The sequence below is a fragment of the Schistocerca americana genome, chromosome X, assembly GCF_021461395.2.
Source record: "Schistocerca americana isolate TAMUIC-IGC-003095 chromosome X, iqSchAmer2.1, whole genome shotgun sequence".
Lineage (NCBI taxonomy): Eukaryota > Metazoa > Arthropoda > Insecta > Orthoptera > Acrididae > Schistocerca > Schistocerca americana.
Genome location: NC_060130.1, coordinates 734,835,590 through 734,854,063, shown reverse-complemented (window position 1 = coordinate 734,854,063; position 18,474 = coordinate 734,835,590). Strand labels below are relative to the sequence as shown.

Sequence of the window (18,474 nt, the reverse complement as noted above, 5' to 3'; positions counted from 1 at the left end):
GAGGCGCCAGATGGAAATGGCATGGCAAGCCGTTCCACAGGACTACATCCAGCATCTCTACGATCGTCTCCATGGGAGAATAGCAGCCTGCATTGCTGCGAAAGGTGGATATACACTGTACTAGTGCCGACATTGTGCATGCTCTGTTGCCTGTGTCTATGTGCCTGTGGTTCTGTCAGTGTGATCATGTGATGTATCTGACCCCAGAAATGTGTCAATAAAGTTTCTCCTTCCTGGGACAATGAATTAACGGTGTTCTTATTTCAATTTCCAGGAGTGTAACTTGTGGACTACCCAACGCTCCTCAGAACACTTCCCAGGTCTCTCATTTCGCGTCTGAGGTGCTGAGGCTCACATATTCGTCTTGCTCGCATTACGAGCGTATGCCTCTTTTCTGGCACTAGTGGTGATTTGACAGTTTGTGCAGGTATCGGTCCGTGTGTGTCGCTTTTGGATACAAACTGCGTCCCAGGTTTTCACTATCGTTTGTGACATCTAGAAATGGTAGTTGTTTGTCCTTTTCTACATCCTTGGTAAATTTTATGTGGGCATGGAGGCTGTTCATGTGTCTTAGGAAGTCACCGAGCTGTTCCTCACCTTGGCTCCACTCAGCGATGGTATCATTGACGTATCCTACCACACCTTGGGTTTACAAGGTGCTAAGTCCAATGCCTGTACATAGAAATGTTCTGTGAAAAAGTTGGCCACCAGCGGACTAAGAGGACTACCCATGGAGACGCCTTCCAGCTGTTCGTAGAAGTTGCTGTTCCACGTGAAATAGCTCGTGGTGAGACATACATGAAAGATCTTGGTGATGTCTTGCGGGAAAATGAAACCGATGTGCTCCAGTGAGTCACTGTGTGGCATTTTTTTAAACAAAGAAACAACATCGAAGCTGAACATGATGTCGTTTGGTGCAAATTTTAGTTTCTTTAACTTCTCAGTCAAATGTCCTGAGTCCTCTACGCACGTGTCAGTCTTCCCACGTGCTTCTGGAGCACAGAGGCCAAGTGTTTTTCCAGTTTATACGGCGGTGGGCCAGGAGCGCTAACAATCGGTCTTGTGGATCTTTGCCGAGGTGGTAGGACTTCTGTGTTGCGCATTTTCCTCTGTATGCCCGCCAGTAAGGAAGGCGCCTTGATTAACTGAATATTATTCCGTGTGATAAGCTGTGTCGGACCCGTGCTTAGTTTTCGGTACGTCGTCGGATCTGATAGGTGCGGATCTTCTGCTCATAATATTCGGTCTTCATTGTGACGGTCACATTTCTCTTATCGGCAGGCAGTACCAATATACGCTTGTCGGCTTTAAGACTCTTAATAGCTTGTACCTCTTCTTTCTTCAGGCTGCAAGCTGGTGGTTTTCTTCACCGCAGTATCCTGGCTGTTTCAGTGCGTATTTCCTCTGTTCTTTCATAAGGAAGTACCCGAATGGCCGCTTCGGTATTAGCAATGATGTCCTCCATAGGTATAGATTTCGAGATGATAACGAAATTCCCTCGTTTTTGAAGGACAGACACATCCTCTTTGGTCAATTGTCGTTCAGTGGGGTTGACCACTGTGCGTAACATGTTAGGAATCGCCTTGTCAACCTGCTTCCGGAATCTTGCAAACTTTTTCTTCTGTCGCTCAGTGCAGCGTTCGAGTTCGTTCTGCATGCTCCAGTTGAGTGATGCTGTCGATCTTGTCCCAGTCGTCTTAATGCATTCTGCTACTTAACTGATAGAAAATGTCCAAAAGTTCCTCATCCGTTCTTGCCAAGTATCTCCGCGTTGTACGAATTCGCTCACGAACAAAAGCTCGTTTCATTCTGTCATAGATACGATGTGGTTGGGCGGTGGTAAATAGATGCTCATATTTCAAGAACTTCGTGTAGCACCTTCATCCCGGCATCGTGACGAAAAGGCGACAGAGGACATCAATCGTGCTTTCTTCTTCCATCGTGGGTCAAGGCGCCGGTACAATCTGCCAATCTGCTCCCCGTAGAGGCGTAATACAAAATTCTTAAGGCAGTTATTTCGACAAAGAGCTCCATGAGCTACGTAAGAGCAATCAGGCAGAAAACTGGTGTCAAGTACAGCAATGAATAAGTGCTGAGATACACACGGCAGACAGTTAAACGAGCCGAAGACACCACAGCCAGTTCCTTATATTTGTCGAGGTCTTTCTGTTTTCTCTCGACATGTCGACATGTTGTTCGAATCCACACTCCTACAGAATATATGATCTTGTTTTCTCTTATTTCGAACGCATATATATATATATATATATATATATATATATATATATATATATATATATATATATATATATATATATTTCTGTAGCGTTTCTGAAACCATTGTTGGTACAATATTAATTGCCTTGCATTATACTCTAAAATTGGTAATTTTACATTTTTAAATATCTTAAGGATGACACTTACTGTGCCTGCAAATATACACTCCTGGAAATTGAAATAAGAACACCGTGAATTCATTGCCCCAGGAAGGGGAAACTTTATTGACACATTCCTGGGGTCAGATACATCACATGATCACACTGACAGAACCACAGGCACATAGACACAGGCAACAGAGCATGCACAATGTCGGCACTAGTACAGTGTATATCCACCTTTCGCAGCAATGCAGGCTGCTATTCTCCCATGGAGACGATCGTAGAGATGCTGGATGTAGTCCTGTGGAACGGCTTGCCATGCCATTTCCACCTGGCGCCTCAGTTGGACCAGCGTTCGTGCTGGACGTGCAGACCGCGTGAGACGACGCTTCATCCAGTCCCAAACATGCTCAATGGGGGACAGATCCGGAGATCTTGCTGGCCAGGGTAGTTGACTTACACCATCTAGAGCACGTTGGGTGGCACGGGATACATGCGGACGTGCACTGTCCTGTTGGAACAGCAAGTTCCCTTGCCGGTCTAGGAATGGTAGAACGATGGGTTCGATGACGGTTTGGATGTACCGTGCACTATTCAGTGTCCCCTCGACGATCACCAGTGGTGTACGGCCAGTGTAGGAGATCGCTCCCCACACCATGATGCCGGGTGTTGGCCCTGTGTGCCTCGGTCGTATGCAGTCCTGATTGTGGTGCTCACCTGCACGGCGCCAAACACGCATACGACCATCATTGGCACCAAGGCAGAAGCGACTCTCATCGCTGAAGACGACACGTCTCCATTCGTCCCTCCATTCACGCCTGTCGCGACACCACTGGAGGCGGGCTGCACGATGTTGGGGCGTGAGCGGAAGACGGCCTAACGGTGTGCGGGACCGTAGCCCAGCTTCATGGAGACGGTTGCGAATGGTCCTCGCCGATACCCCAGGAGCAACAGTGTCCCTAATTTGCTGGGAAGTGGCGGTGCGGTCCCCTACGGCACTGCGTAGGATCCTACGGTCTTGGCGTGCATCCGTGCGTCGCTGCGGTCCGGTCCCAGGTCGACGGGCACGTGCACCTTCCGCCGACCACTGGCGACAACATCGATGTGCTGTGGAGACCTCACGCCCCACGTGTTCAGCAATTCGGCGGTACGTCCACCCGGCCTCCCGCATGCCCACTATACGCCCTCGCTCAAAGTCCGTCAACTGCACATACAGTTCACGTCCACGCTGTCGCGGCATGCTACCAGTGTTAAAGACTGCGATGGAGCTCCGTATGCCACGGCAAACTGGCTGACACTGACGGCGGTGGTGCACAAATGCTGCGCAGCTAGCGCCATTCGACGGCCACCACCGCGGTTCCTGGTGTGTCCGCTGTGCCGTGCGTGTGATCATTGCTTGTACAGCCCTCTCGCAGTGTCCGGAGCAAGTATGGTGGGTCTGACACACCGGTGTCAATGTGTTCTTTTTTCCATTTCCAGGAGTGTATAAATTGTGTAACCACTGCTACATACATAGTCCTTCGTTCATATTGTATGCTGTGTAACTCAGACATCTCAGTGCTGTTATATACGTAATGAGAAACCTACGTCTGTTCCTCCAGCACCTTTAGGTTTTTGAAAAGTGTTAATCATGCTCTAACCCCCAACCTTAATTTACGGCTCCAGTTCACGCCACCTCCCTGTCAGCTACCTGATTTCTAGTTAACGTTTGCTTCACCTCTTTTTCCACATTCACGTATGCCTTTCACTCGTGAGCATCCAGCTGTGTGTTTGCTGTAAGTATCCCCTGCCTTCCAGCCGTCTATCATTAGTGGACGAAGTCAATAAAAATCCTGTTGCGGGTTTTCTCCACTGGATAGCACACCGAGATCACAAAAGCCATGGGATACCTCTCAGTCCCCTGTAGAAATACTGAGCCATGCTACATCTATAGCTGTCCATAGTTGCTAAAGTGTTGCCGCTGCAGGATTTTGTGCACGAACTGACCTCTCGATTAGGTTCCATAACTATTCGCTGGGATTCGTATCGGACGGTCTGGGTGGTCCAACCATTCGCTCGAACTGTGCAGAATGTTCTCCAAACCAATCGCAAACAATTGTGGCTCGGTGACGTGTTTGGGAACACTAGTCCGCCAATGGCTGCCAACAGTCCCCAAATAGCCGAACATAAACATTTGCAATCAATGACCGGTTCAGTTGGATCAGAGGACCCAGTCCATTCCATGTAAACACAGCCCACACCATTATGGGACCACCATCAGCTTGCACAGTGCCTTGTTGATAACTTGGGTGCAGGACTGCGTAGGGTCTGCGTCACACTAGAATCCTACCATCAGCTCTTACCAACTGAAACCGGGAGTCATCAGAGCAGGCCTCGATTTTCCAGTCGTCTAGCGACCAACCGATATGGCCACAACTCCAGGAGAGGCTGTGCAGAAAATTCTAAATGACTTCTGGCAACATTTGACGCAGTTTTGCTTGTCTGTTAGCACCGACAACTTGTGCAAACGCCGCTACTCTTTTTAAGTGAAGGCCGTCGGCCACTGGGTTGCCTGCAATCTCGTATTCTCGGCGCCATCTTGCCACTGTGGATCTCTGAATACTGAATTCCCTAACCATTCCCGAAATGTAATATCCCATGTATCTAGCTCCATCCGTTTCTGAGTCTGTTAATTTCAGTCGTGTGGCCATAATCACAGCATACACCATTTCACACGTATCATTTGAGTACTAATGATAGCTCCTCCATTGCAGTGGCCTTTTATACCTTGTGTACGCTATACTACCACCATCTGTATATGTGGAATTCGCTATCCCATGATTTTTGTTACTTCAGTGCGTATTAATTTTCAATACAGTTTTTAATACATTTGTGTTCTCCCTGAAACCAGAGAGAAAGTTCGAAATGCTTCTGAGTTTTACCTGCCACGTACTTTAGAATTTCGATTAGAGTCCTCAGTTCATTAGTACCGATTTATGCAGGACACTTCTAGGCCGTCGCCAAGTGAGCGCATGGAGCACGTATTTAGTCGACAGATTTTTAGTCCAACAGCCAGTCGAGAGGGAAAATCTGTATCTGCTGAGCAGCATACAACACTTCTACATTATGAGCAACAAACGAGTCATTGTTGTCGTTTACGAATTGTAATATGATGTAACAGTAATGTGCTTTGCTCTCTACGTCTTCCTATATGTGATAAGGGCTGTAAGATACACGTACCACTTATCCGTTCCGGACGCATACACCAGTGAGACAAAACATTGTGATTATCTACTTAATATGGTGTTAACTCAAGAATGATACGCAGTATAGCAGCGATTCTGCGTGGCATGGTTTCGAAAAATTCCTTGGTAGGTTTCCGGAGATAGGTGGCACTAGACGTCTATGAAAAATGAAACAATTCCCGTAAATTACCGGCTGGTAGCTGTAGAGGTGGAGCTAGCTGCCGATAGTGTCCCAAATGGGATCCCTCGGGTTAAGTCCCATAAGATTTCACACACATTTAAAGCCGGCCGCTGGTGGCCGAGCGGTTCAAGGCGCTTCAGTCTGGAACCGCGCGACCGCTACGGTCGCAGGTTCGAATCCTGCCTCGGGCATGGATGTGTGTGATGTCCTTAGGTTAGTTAGGTTTAAGTAGTGCTAAGTTCTAGGGGACTGATGACCTGAGATGTTCCCATAGTTCTCAGAGCCATTTGAACCATTTTTGAACAGCTGAAGTAGTTAAAATTGCACAAAGCCCCAAAGCCTGATGGAACCCCAGTCACATTCTGTACCGACTATGCGGCTGAGTGATCACCCCTTTTAAACATAATACAGAGAAAATTCCTCAAACAATAAACTATGTCCAGTGGCTATAAGAAAGATCATACCTGTCTTCATGAAGGGCACCAGAAGTGATCCACGAATCTACCGTCCAGTGACCTTGACATTCATTTGCTGTATATTTCTTTGGACATGTTCTGAGCTCAAATGTAATGTGGTATCTCGAACAGAATGATCTCCTCTAAACCAACCAGAACGGATTCCGAAAACATCGATCATGTCAAACCCAGCACGCTGTTTTCTCACATTACATCCTTAAAGCCCTGGATCAAAGCAGCCAGATAGATGTATTGCTTGACTTTTAAAGGATATTCGACTCAGTACCACGCATACGCTTATAATAGAAAGTGTGCTTGTATGGGTGTGTTTATATGGGGTATCAAGTGAAATTTGTGACTGGATTGAGGATTTGTTGGTGTGGAAAACACAGGGTGTTATCTTGTGTGTAGGGTCATTGACAGATGTAAAAGTAACGTCACGTGCGTCTCAGAAAAGCGTGTTGGGACCCTTGCTGTTTATTTTGTGTATTACTGACCTTGCGGACAATATTTATAGCTACCTCAGACGATGTGATTATCTACATTGAAGTACTGTCTGAGAAAAGCTACACAGATATACCGTCAGATGTTAATAAGATTTCAAAAGGATGCAAATATTGGCAACTCACTTTAAATGTTTGAAAATATAAAACTGTACACTTCACAAAACAAAACAAAAAAACATGGTACCCTGTGACAACATTATCAGTGAATCGCAGTTGGAATCGTTTCCATTGATCCACGGTTCAGTTGCGATGACTCCGAGTCCAATGAAGTCATAATTGAGGATGTTGTCGGAGCCCGATGTCCCCCAATGTGCGCTGAACAGTGAGCTCCGAAACATATGCATTTGCACCAACATTGTACTCTTGTCGTCATATCCACTACAGATCGCAGTGGATCCGCTTTACGTGGCAGCCAAGCCTTCGACCTCCACGTTGTGTGATTAGGCATAGACATCCTGTACAACACCTAGTCTCCTTCTCGTGATTTCGCTGTCCTTCAATCTCTTTCCACAGATTCTCACGACGGTATCAGCCGATGAGTTGAACAGCTCGTTTCCAGGCGCCGGACCATAACAATCTGCCCTTTGTCAAAATCGCTATGTATTGTATTTTCCCATCTGTGGTCCGAATTGCCGTTACAATGACTACCTGTTTGAAATGATCCTCTTTCCAAAACTACTCTTGCAGTTTTGTATCCAAAATTATGTTCTATTCTAGCATCACAAATTGCTGATGTGGTACAATTTTGAAGGAAATACCAATTTTTTTGTGTGGCCATAGCACTCGTCGTTTTGCTAGGAGATGATCTCAGGCCTCGGGTTATTTACTGACAAAGAGAAGACACTTTTTCACAATATCACGCAAATGTCTTATTTCATATTTTAACTTGTTACAACAGTAAAAAAGCTATTCAGATTTTTAGCACTAAAGAGATCTTTATACTAGTGCCTTTATGAGTCAAAAGACATCCTGTAGAAGCACTGAAATAAGGGCTAACCAATATACTGACTGCCAACTGCTGACATAGTTTGGCGAGTATTCAGTTCTACATATTAAAACATGAACTTGTAGATATGTTCTAGAAGCTGTATTGTTCAAATTAACGATTATAATGTCATCCGGTTTTTGTGTCATTAGCAGTTGCATGCAAACTTACATTTTGCACTACTGCAAAATTCAACAGAATAAAATATTGTAAAAGTTGCGGAATAGAAACTTAGGGATCATAATATGGCATGTGTCAAGGACAGTATAAATTTAGCTTTTACAAAATACCTAACCATTTACAAAAAGTTAAGCGTATTTTTAGAGCATGATAAAAGTTTTCTGTTTAGTGATCAATGAATTTCCATGAAATATTATATAAATTACATTAGAAAAAGTATTAGAACGATGTTGGATTTGTTATAACTCATGTTAGGTGAAATCTATAGGATAACTAATTTTTATGACAAAATATTTTACATTGTAAAAATGCAAGTAATGTTTCAAAATGTTGCGTAATAATTTGAAAAAGTGTAGAATCTTAAGTGAAATCTGTAAGATAACTAATTTTTATGACCAAAAGCTTTTATATTGAAAGAAAGAAATAATGTTTGAAAATGTTGGGAAGTAATTTGGAAAAGTATAGAATTTTCGTGAATACTTTAGTATAATATGTTAGTCCAACAGACATGAACACTACACTTTATAACTGCAATTAGAATGAAAATTGTCTAAAAATAAGGAATAGGATATCAGTTATTGGTAGACTGATGATGGTATTGCATACTATATTTAACATAGGAATCCCATAATTTTGGTTTGTTATGTGTTCCACTAATTCACTTTCTTTACCGCGTCACGTGCCGGCAACACTGCCACGCGACATGAATCTTACAGAGGTCAGTGGTCACAATGTTTTGGGTCGCCAGTGCAGATGCTTATAATTTTGTCATTGTGTTTGCCTCCCCGGATTAAAAGTCGCTCATGACTCGTTCTGAGCGGCATGTAAATATCGCTTAGTAACAAAGTTGCGGAGATGCTTGTACTATGTAGAGCAGCTGAGTTACTGGCATACTGTGGCAGGTACCGATCCCCTGTCGGCCGCAGAAGACGTTCACGGTGTTCGTGCTGGAGGTGCCCGAAGACATCCCCGAGGAGGACGTGCGCCACTCGCTGTACAAGTTCACGTCCGTGGTGGAGGTGACACGCCTGCCCAGGGACACTCCCCTGGGGTCTTCGGCGGCGGGGGCCGCTTCCGGCTCGGCGGCCGGAGCAGCCAGCCCCGCGGGCAGCGCCACACCGCCGCACGGTGGACCCAGCGCCGCTCAAGGTACGTCATCATCCCATTAGTAACATCACACTTCAACAGTGAACCTGAACCGTGAACGAAATTTAAAGCTTAACACCCTGACAATGTCATCACAAATTGAGCTCAAAATCTAATTGAGCAATGAAAGAAGAGAGAATCCGTCGTAACTTTGATTCAAGAACCATTCCAGTATTCTACATGTGCATACGTACCCCTCAAGCTACAATACGGTGCATACTGTTTCACTAGAAAATGGAGGTAGGGAAGATGACTGTCCATATGCTTCCTTCCGTATGAGCCCTGATTTCTCTCATGTTGTCTTCGCGGTCCTTACGTCAGATGTACGTTGGCTGAAGTAGAATCATTCTGCAGCCTTTCGCAAATGCCTGTTCTCTAAACATTCTCACTAGCGTTTCGCGAAAAGGACGTCTTCTTCCCTGCAGGGATTCCCATTTAAGTTCACAGAACATTTCCAGAATGCTCGTGTGTTGATGGAACCTACAGGTAACAAATCTAGCAGCACACCTCTGAACTGCTTCGATGTATTCGTTAAATCCAACCTGGTAAAATCGCCAACACACAAGCGCTACTCAAGCACGATCGTTCAGTTGTTCTGTGCGCGGTCTCTTTTATATGTAAACTATACTTTCCTAGAATTCTCCCAATAAACCGAAGTCAACCATTCGCCTACCTACAACCGACGTTACGTGCTCATTCCATCTCATGTCGTTCTGCAACGTTACTAGGTATTTAATAGGCGTGATTGGGTCAAGCAGCACACCATTAATAAAACCTGAGACAATTACAGAAGTATTTTCCTGTTCATCTGCAGTAACTAACACTTTTACACATTTAGATGATACTGCTATTCATCACAACCAATAGAAATTCTCTCAGCTCTGAGTACAACTATTCACTCTCAATGATTTAGGCAAGCAAAGAAAAACCAATGTCTGGATAGACACACGTAAGGTGAAGCTTACTACTACCGAACACGAGTTCAGTTCCTCAATCACAGTGTAAACCTGCAACTAGTGGATGCCAGACTTTCTAATATCCACACACTCAGAGAAATACGGAAGAAGTAGGCATTTGAATCAATGTCTCGTTGACGATGAAGCCATTATAGAAGACGCACAAGCTCAGATTGCGGAATGATGGAAGGAAATCAGTTGTGCCCTTTAGAAAGAACCGTTCAGACACTTGGATTAAGAGATTTAGAGAAATCACGGAAATCCTAAATTTGTGGGGCCGAAAGGGGATTAAAACCTTCTCCCTCTCGTATACGGGTCCACTGTCTCACCACTGCGCCACCTCGCTCGGTTAAGAAGAAGAGAAATCTCAATTATAAAGCAACGTCGCGTAGCTGACCACGTAAACAGCTCGTAATACACACATCAAAAAAAGTTTTGCATCACCTCGGTTCCGAGAGTTCCGGAACCTGTACAGAAAACCACACATCGCATTTTGTACCACCATACAGCGAGACCTTCAGAGATGGTGGTCTAGATTACTGTACACACCGGTACCTCTAATACCCAGTAGCACGTCCTCTTGCATTGATGCATGCCTGTATTCGTCGTGGCATACTATCCATAAGTTCATCAAGGCACTGTTGGTCCAGATTGTCCCATTCCTCAACGGTGATTCAGCGTAGATCCCTCAGAGTGGTTGGTGGGTCACGTCTTCCATAAACAGCCCTTTTCCATCTATGCCAGGCATGTTCGTTAAGATTCATGTCTGGAGAACATTATTCAACATGGAGGCGTTGCTGTCAGGGTTCCTCCTGGCCATAATCCGTAGGTAGCGGTCATCCACTGCAGTAGTAGCCCTTGGGCGGCCTGAGCGATGCATGTCATCGACAGTTCCTGTCTCTCCGTATCTCCCCCATGTCCGATCAATATCCGTTTGGTTCACTCCGAGACGTCTGGACACTTTCCTTGTTGGGAGTCATTCCTGGCACAAAGTAACAATGCGGACGCGATCGAACCGCGGTATTGATCGTCTAGGCATGGTTGAACTACAGACAACACGAGCCGTGTACCTCCTTCCTGCTGGAATGACTGGAACTGATCGGCCGTCGGACCCCCTCCGTCTAATAGGCGCTGCTCATGTATGGTTGTTTACATCGTTGGACGGGTTCAAAATGGTTCAAATGGCTCTGAGCACTATGCGACTTAACTTCTGAGGTCATCAGTCGCCTAGGACTTAGAACTAATTAAAGACTGATGACCATAGATGTTAAGTCCCATAGTGCTCAGAGCCAACTAATTAAACCTAACTAACCTAAGGACATCACACACATCCATACCCGAGGCAGGATTCGAACCTGCGACCGTAGCGGTCGCTCGGTTCCAGACTGTAGCGCCGAGAACCGCACGGCCACTACGGCCGGCCTTTGGACGGGATTAGTGATATCTCTGAACAGTCAAAGGGACTGTCTGTGATACAATATCCACAGTCAACGTCTATCTTCAGGAGTTCTGGGAAACGGGGTGATGCAAAACTTTTTTGGATGTGTGTAGTAAATAATCCCTTGAAATATATATTTGCAGTAACTACTAATTGTCAGTATAACCATTATAATTTCATTTGAATTACTCGATTAATGAAACGTTGTTACTCTTTCTTTAACACGACACCATGTAGTGTTACGAATGAATACAGTCATGGAAGCTTTCGATGTGGGGATGAGACAGATTACGTCGTTGTTGTTGCAACTGGCATTCTAGTCGGCTGATGTTTTCTTCCCATCTTATTCCAAACATGAACAATAAGTGGCAGACTGGAGATTTTTTAGGTAAAAATAGCATTCGGACAAATCGAAAGAGTCGAGACACACGTGCACATGGAGATGGTGTGGGGGAGGGTGAACAGATGACCGATGTATCTATGGAGTACCAAGCGAAATTTGTCACTAGATTGAGGTATTTATTAGGCATGTTGTTGCATTCGTTGATGTTCTCGAAATCACAAGTGCGTGTTTGGACTGTAAATAATGTAGAATGACGCGGTGCTCCACAATGAAGCTTTGGCCGAGCTCAAGATATATCAAGTCTCAGATTTAGTTAAATAAATGAACCCACATTACTTGACGGCCACTGCTCCACTATCACGTGTGTTGATGAACGGTTTTGTTTTGCAGAACATTAGGTAGTTTTCCTTTTTAATGTTATTATCATGTTTTGCCAAGCACCGACGGCAAATTCAGTTAACGTTATCAAATATTTTACTAGTTTTCACTCTGAGGAGGGTATATCTCTCAATCAGTTTTATATTTTGAACATTTTTAATCTTATATTTGCAATTTGGGAGTTGCCAACATTATGATATTAGGTAGTCACATGAAGGCATCAGTTCCAACAATCAAAGCGCAGATATGTTTTCGATGTGATCGCCTCTTCTGGCCCATTGTGTTGTACTTTGACGAGTTACTGCGGAGTATATTCAAGAGCGTGTAGTTACGTACAGAAGTTAGTTCGACTTTGTACTTCAGTTTAATAGCATTTTGCTAACCTCTTTATTTTGTTGAGATTCATTGGGAGAGTCCTTAGAAAATGTAGTCCATCAACAAAAGAGATGGCTTACAAACCACTCGTTCGGCCTACACTTGAGTATTGTTCATCAGTGTGGGATCCGTACCAGGTCGGGTTGACAGAGGAGATAGAGAAGATCCAAAGAAGAGCGGCGCGTTTCGTCACAGGGTTATTTGGTAAGCGTGATAGCGTTACGGAGATGTTTAGCAAACTCAAGTGGCAGACTCCTCAAGAGAGGCGCTCTGCATCGCGGTGTAGCTTGCTCGCCAGGTTTCGAGAGGGTGCGTTTCTGCATGAGGTATCGAATATATTGCTTCCACCTACTTACACCTTCCGAGGAGATCACGAATGTAAAATTAGAGAGATTCGAGCGCACACGGAGGCCATCCGGCAGTCGTTCTTACCGCGAACCATACCTGAGTGGAACAGGAAAGGGAGGTAATGACAGTGGCACAAAGTGCCCTCCGCCACACACCGTTGGGTGGCTTGCGGAGTATAAATGTAGATATAGATGTAGATAATGAACTACTAACAAGAGAAGTGCTGATGTCGAACACTCAAAACCGCACGAAAATGTGATTACAATATAAAACGCTCATTCTTAAAACAGCTGTATGAGTAGCCCAATTTTAGGCTTTATAACTAACAGGTAGTTGGAAAAGGCTTTGGTTGAAGGAATGGCCTCAGAGGTTTAATTAAAACTCAATAAATCGTGAACTTATTTTTCACTGTTCTCTCGAGACTTTTATTCCGAACTATTCAAGGCCTATGTTTGAAAACGGTGTATTATGAACAGCGTACGGCAGACGCCGTGTAATTCGCGGTCCAGTTGCCTGGATTGCTTGCTTTTTTAGCAACAGAATTCTAATCAACAATACACGAAAGAAGCGAAGATTATTAAAAGACGAGGCCGTTACAGAAGGATCACAAGCTATAACTGGATAAGGACCGGGAAGAATGATTGGCGCGTCCTTTTCAAAAGAACTATTCCGGCATTTGGCTTATGCGATTAAGAGAAAACATGGAAAACCTAAATCTGGTTGGTAGAAATAGAAATTTGATACACAGTTCTCTCAAATGCGAGTCCATTACTTTGTTTAACTAAACCAAATCAATGCTCTCCGCTAGAGGATAAGACTAATCTATATGGTTAAACTATCTTTGACAGAAGAATAGATCTGGGTGACGATGGTTCGTACGTTATAGGTTGTAGGATTTCACTCTAGACGTTGTGTACAAGTGTACGTCAATAATTTTCCAACGAACCAGCGTCCTTCGAGGCTTACACCATCTCGTTAGCGTTATTTACTTCGAGCAGAACATGATTATTAACTGTCATGGTCAAAGGAAACAATTCGTTCACCTCTGCATTCATTATTCTGTCTGGTGTAGATAGTTTGGTGGTGCATTTTGGGTGTAGTTTCAATACTGCCATTCATAATGAATCTGGAAAATGCAACCGTTTCATCCATTATGGGTTGTATTACAAGGACTGTGACTGCTAAACGAAATGAAAACTCTCGAATAATTACAGTTCTGCATCAATTTTTTCGAATTTTTAAATTTTTTGTTCTATCACATTTAACGGTAATGACTTTGCAAACAGTGATTTATTCTCCCTTATAATAGACCCACACTTCTTGTGATAGGAAGCGTAAAATGCTCACTCTCGCTAACTCGCACGTTTCAGACCCCAATCCTCTGCTTCCGTCTGGCACAGAGTTTTGCACTTGATCGGCTTCAAACTGCTTCGGCAATGGAGAGCTTGAGAACTAACAGTAACGAAAAGTTAATGATTTTTGGAAACGAGAAACTATTAATAGGAGAAATATTCTGTTCTGTCTGAGGCACCCTGCATTCTACCACATACAAATTACAGCGCTATTTTAAAACCGCTATTTCTGCCCCTACTCACCCGCATAATGTAAACTTAAATCTACTTATTTTATTGGTCTGGCCTACTGAAGACCACATGAAATAACTTACGTCTTTTCTCCTTTTTTCCTTTAGTTTTTCATTCTTCCCCTATATTTTTCTCTCCTTCCTTCTGTCCATATTGCGCCTTTGTTTTTCTTTGTTTTCTCCTGGAGGCCCTTGAAGAGTTATCCTTTTGCTTTGAAATTTTCTCTTTTTTTTTATTTCTTCCTCCGATATTTACATTTTCCTCATGTCTGATCTAACTTACTTCATCCGCGTCAGTGATCTTTTTGGGTTTCTGTCAAAAAGATTGAAAATTCTTTTCTTATTCTTGTGTCATTGAGTTAATTTAGGTGTCCTTAGTATACAACTCTTCTCTCCCCCACTGCGTCTAATATTCGTTCTATCCTTCCATACATCTTTATCACTTCTTCATTTCCATCTCCCATTGCCGTATTTTGGTCCCAAGATTTTCTTGACTATTTTCCGTTCCTTCTTTTCTATTTCACCTAGTTGTTTAGATTTATTTGACGGAAGGCATTCCGAAGCATAAAGGCATTCAGGTCTAGGAACAATATTTGAGTGCCGGAGTTCTGTATTATGGATAAGGATTTCTCGTTATATAAGTTTTTTTTTATTAATTGAAAAGACACTTCCATTTTCCGTGCTTTTGCTAAGTTAGTTTCTTTGTCCAAAGCTTCCAGTTGTATTATTTCACCTAGGTATTTAAATTTATAGTCCTCTTTATTCTTCTATAGTCTGTTTCCGTTTCTGGGCCTCTACGCGTCTGTCATATACTTTTACTTCAAAAGATATACATAGGATTGTTTTTGAAGCTATCTCTTGTAGGAGATTTTTCGTCCTCTATAGATTCAGCTAATATGTCAAGATCGTCTGCTAAAGTCAAACGATATTTTCTCCCAATTATGATTTTTAAAGTCTTTTTCCTTCTGTTCTTTTCTTCCATTCCCTTATTACCAATTCTAGTACGACCATTTTTTTCTCAAAAGCTTTGGAGATGTCATCCAAGAATTTAATTTTACACTTTGTATGTTTTAACGTTTCTTTTATGATTGCAGCTGATATGTTATTCGCTCCAAAATCCATATTGTTATTATAATTTTTATATGATTAAATTTTTAATAGACATATTCGCTACTTAACATGTTGCTAAGTGTTCAGCGCTGATTTCTCGCTATGTCTGACAGGAGACTTTCGAAGCTTTTGCCTGAAAGAAAACTCTTAACAAAGTGGCCTAAATAAGGCGTTCATATGTTGTAGTCGTTGAACGGACCAACTGGTCGACACTTTGAACAATCAGTACATTCGGAGAAATCGAACAGTGATGTCACATATTGCTCACCCGTATCTGACCAATGAGTGAAGGAAAAATGTAAAGCAGGTCGCCTCGGTGGGCACACAATGGGAATAAGAACCTCCCGTGCTGTGCCGCGTGCGCTACATCAGTCCAGGCAGCCAGGCGTGAACGGAGCTGTTATGCACACCGGCGACCTCTTTAGTTCCCATTGTCCTTTTTCCAGTTCGATTGTTCGCATCATCCGGCTGCACAAGTTGCGTTTGTTTCTTTCTTTTGTTTACGATTTAACATTCCGCTGACAGTCAACTTATTAGATGAACGTTATTAATCTAATAGTATGCGATGGAAGGAGATATTTGTACTGCCTGCATTGGAAACAATCAGGCTTTTCGATTTATACACAATGACTTGTTATTAACTGTGGAAACTTCGGAAGTGCGTCCAATGAGATAGTGTAGTTAATGAGAATGAGTTATAAGCTAGTGGCAAGAGGATTTCAACAGTATGGACTCATAGTCCTTCTCAATAATAATCCTATACACGAGTCCCTCGTCACAGCTAAGAGCCTGCTTTTTCCACTACGCTGTCTTGTTCGAATTCTAACAACTTAGTATAACATCTTCATTTTTTTAAACTTCTCCCATATTCCTTAGTTCTTTGACTGAAACTTCATAGATTTTAGCTAGGTTCCAGCTGGAAAACCTAAATTTTCTTTCTTTATGTTCGTGGGACACAATACGCATACCCTAGGTAAGAAAACACACTCCAAGAGTGCCTGTATGTAATTGACAAAAAAATGTTCAAATGTGTGTGAAATCCTATGGGACTTAACTGCTGAGGTCATCAGTCCCTAAGCTTACCCACTACTTAACCTAAATTATCCTAAGGACAAGCACACACACCAATGCCCGAGGGAGGACTCGAACCTCTGCCGGGACCAGCCGCACAGTCCATGACTGCAGCGCCTTAGACCGCTCGTGTAACTGACACTTTGTATGTGTGTGTGTGTGTGTGTGTGTGTGTGTGTGTGTGTGTGTGTGTGTGTCTGTCTATGTGCGTGCTTACATATGTGTGTACGAACGAAATTCGTGAAATTACTATAAATGCGATCCTAGTATTCGTACAAATTTTCCGCATCACAACGTTTCCCCTCTTCGGGTAATCCTCCCTCCCATTCATCAGGTTGCCGAACCTAATGTCTTCTGTCTTTCTTCAGCAACTGTTGTTGGTGTCTTGGCCGGCCGCGGTGGTCTAGCGGTTCTAGGCGCTCAGTCCGGAACTGCGCGACTGCTACGGTCGCAGGTTCGAATCCTGCCTCGGGCACGGATGTGTGTGATGTCCTTAGGTTAGTTAGGTTTAAGTGGTTCTAAGTTCTAGGGGACTGATGACCACATATGTTAAGTCCCATAGTGCTCAGAGCCATTTGAACCATTTTTTTGTTGGTGTCTTCAGTCTGAAGACTGGTTTGATGTAGTTCTCCACGCCAGTCTATCCTGTACAAGCCTCTTCATCTCTGCATAACTGCCACAGGCTATGTCCATTTGAATATGCTTACTGTATTCAAGTCTCGTCTCCTTCTACAAGTCTTACATCCAGCCCCCCCCTCCCCTCACCACACAACACACACACACACACACACACACACACACACACACACACACACACGCTTCCATAACCACAGTGAAAGTTCATTGATCCCTCAGAATTTGTCGTGTTAATCTACCTCTTCTTTTAGTTAGGTTGTGCCATAGGTTCCTTTTTCTCCCCGGTTCGTTTCAGTATCTCCTCATCAATCATTTACTCTACCCATCTACTTTTCAGCATTCTTGTATAGTACTACATTCTTATTCTTGTCTGAACTGCCTGTCCTCCACATTTCACTGTTCATTGTCATACGAGGTTACACTCAAGACAAATACCTTTAGAAAATACTTCCTAACACTTAAATTTCTATTACATGTCAACAAATTCTTCTTTTTCAGATATACTTTTCTTACTATCGCCAGTCTACATTTCATGCCTTCCCTACTTCAGCCATCATCAGTTACACTCCTGGAAATGGAAAAAAGAACACATTGACACCGGTGTGTCAGACCCACCATACTTGCTCCGGACACTGCGAGAGGGCTGTACAAGCAACCGCGGTGTTGGCCATCGAATGGCGCTAGCTGCGCAGCATTTGTGCACCGCCGCCGTCAGTGTCAGCCAGATTGCCGTGGCATACGGAGCTCCATCGCAGTCTTTAACACTGGTAGCATGCCGCGACAGCGTGGACGTGAACCGTATGTGCAGTTGACGGACTTCGAGCGAGGGCGTATAGTGGGCATGCGGGAGGCCGGGTGGACGTACCGCCGAATTGCTCAACACGTGGGGCGTGAGGTCTCCACAGTACATCGATGTTGTCGCCAGTGGTCGGCGGAAGGTGCACGTGCCCGTCGACCTGGGACCGGACCGCAGCGACGCACGGATGCACGCCAAGACCGTAGGACCCTACGCAGTGCCGTAGGGGACCGCACCGCCACTTCCCAGCAAATTAGGGACACTGTTGCTCCTGGGGTATCGGCGAGGACCATTCGCAACCGTCTCCGTGAAGCTGCGCTACGGTCCCGCACACCGTTAGGCCGTCTTCCGCTCACGCCCCAACATCGTGCAGCCTGCCTCCAGTG

The 18,474-nt window shown here is 44.1% G+C and overlaps 1 protein-coding gene across 1 annotated transcript in view; it reads left to right on the top strand.

The window, feature by feature from the left end:
* Positions 1 to 18,474, top strand: part of LOC124556292 — a gene marked incomplete at its 5' end in the record, with an annotated part of 140,800 nt that overhangs the window by 43,407 nt on the left and 78,919 nt on the right. The window contains one exon of the mRNA XM_047130268.1: positions 8,812 to 9,058. Within this exon, the coding sequence (XP_046986224.1) occupies positions 8,812 to 9,058 (247 nt within the window). The remainder of the gene's footprint in view (positions 1 to 8,811; positions 9,059 to 18,474) is intronic.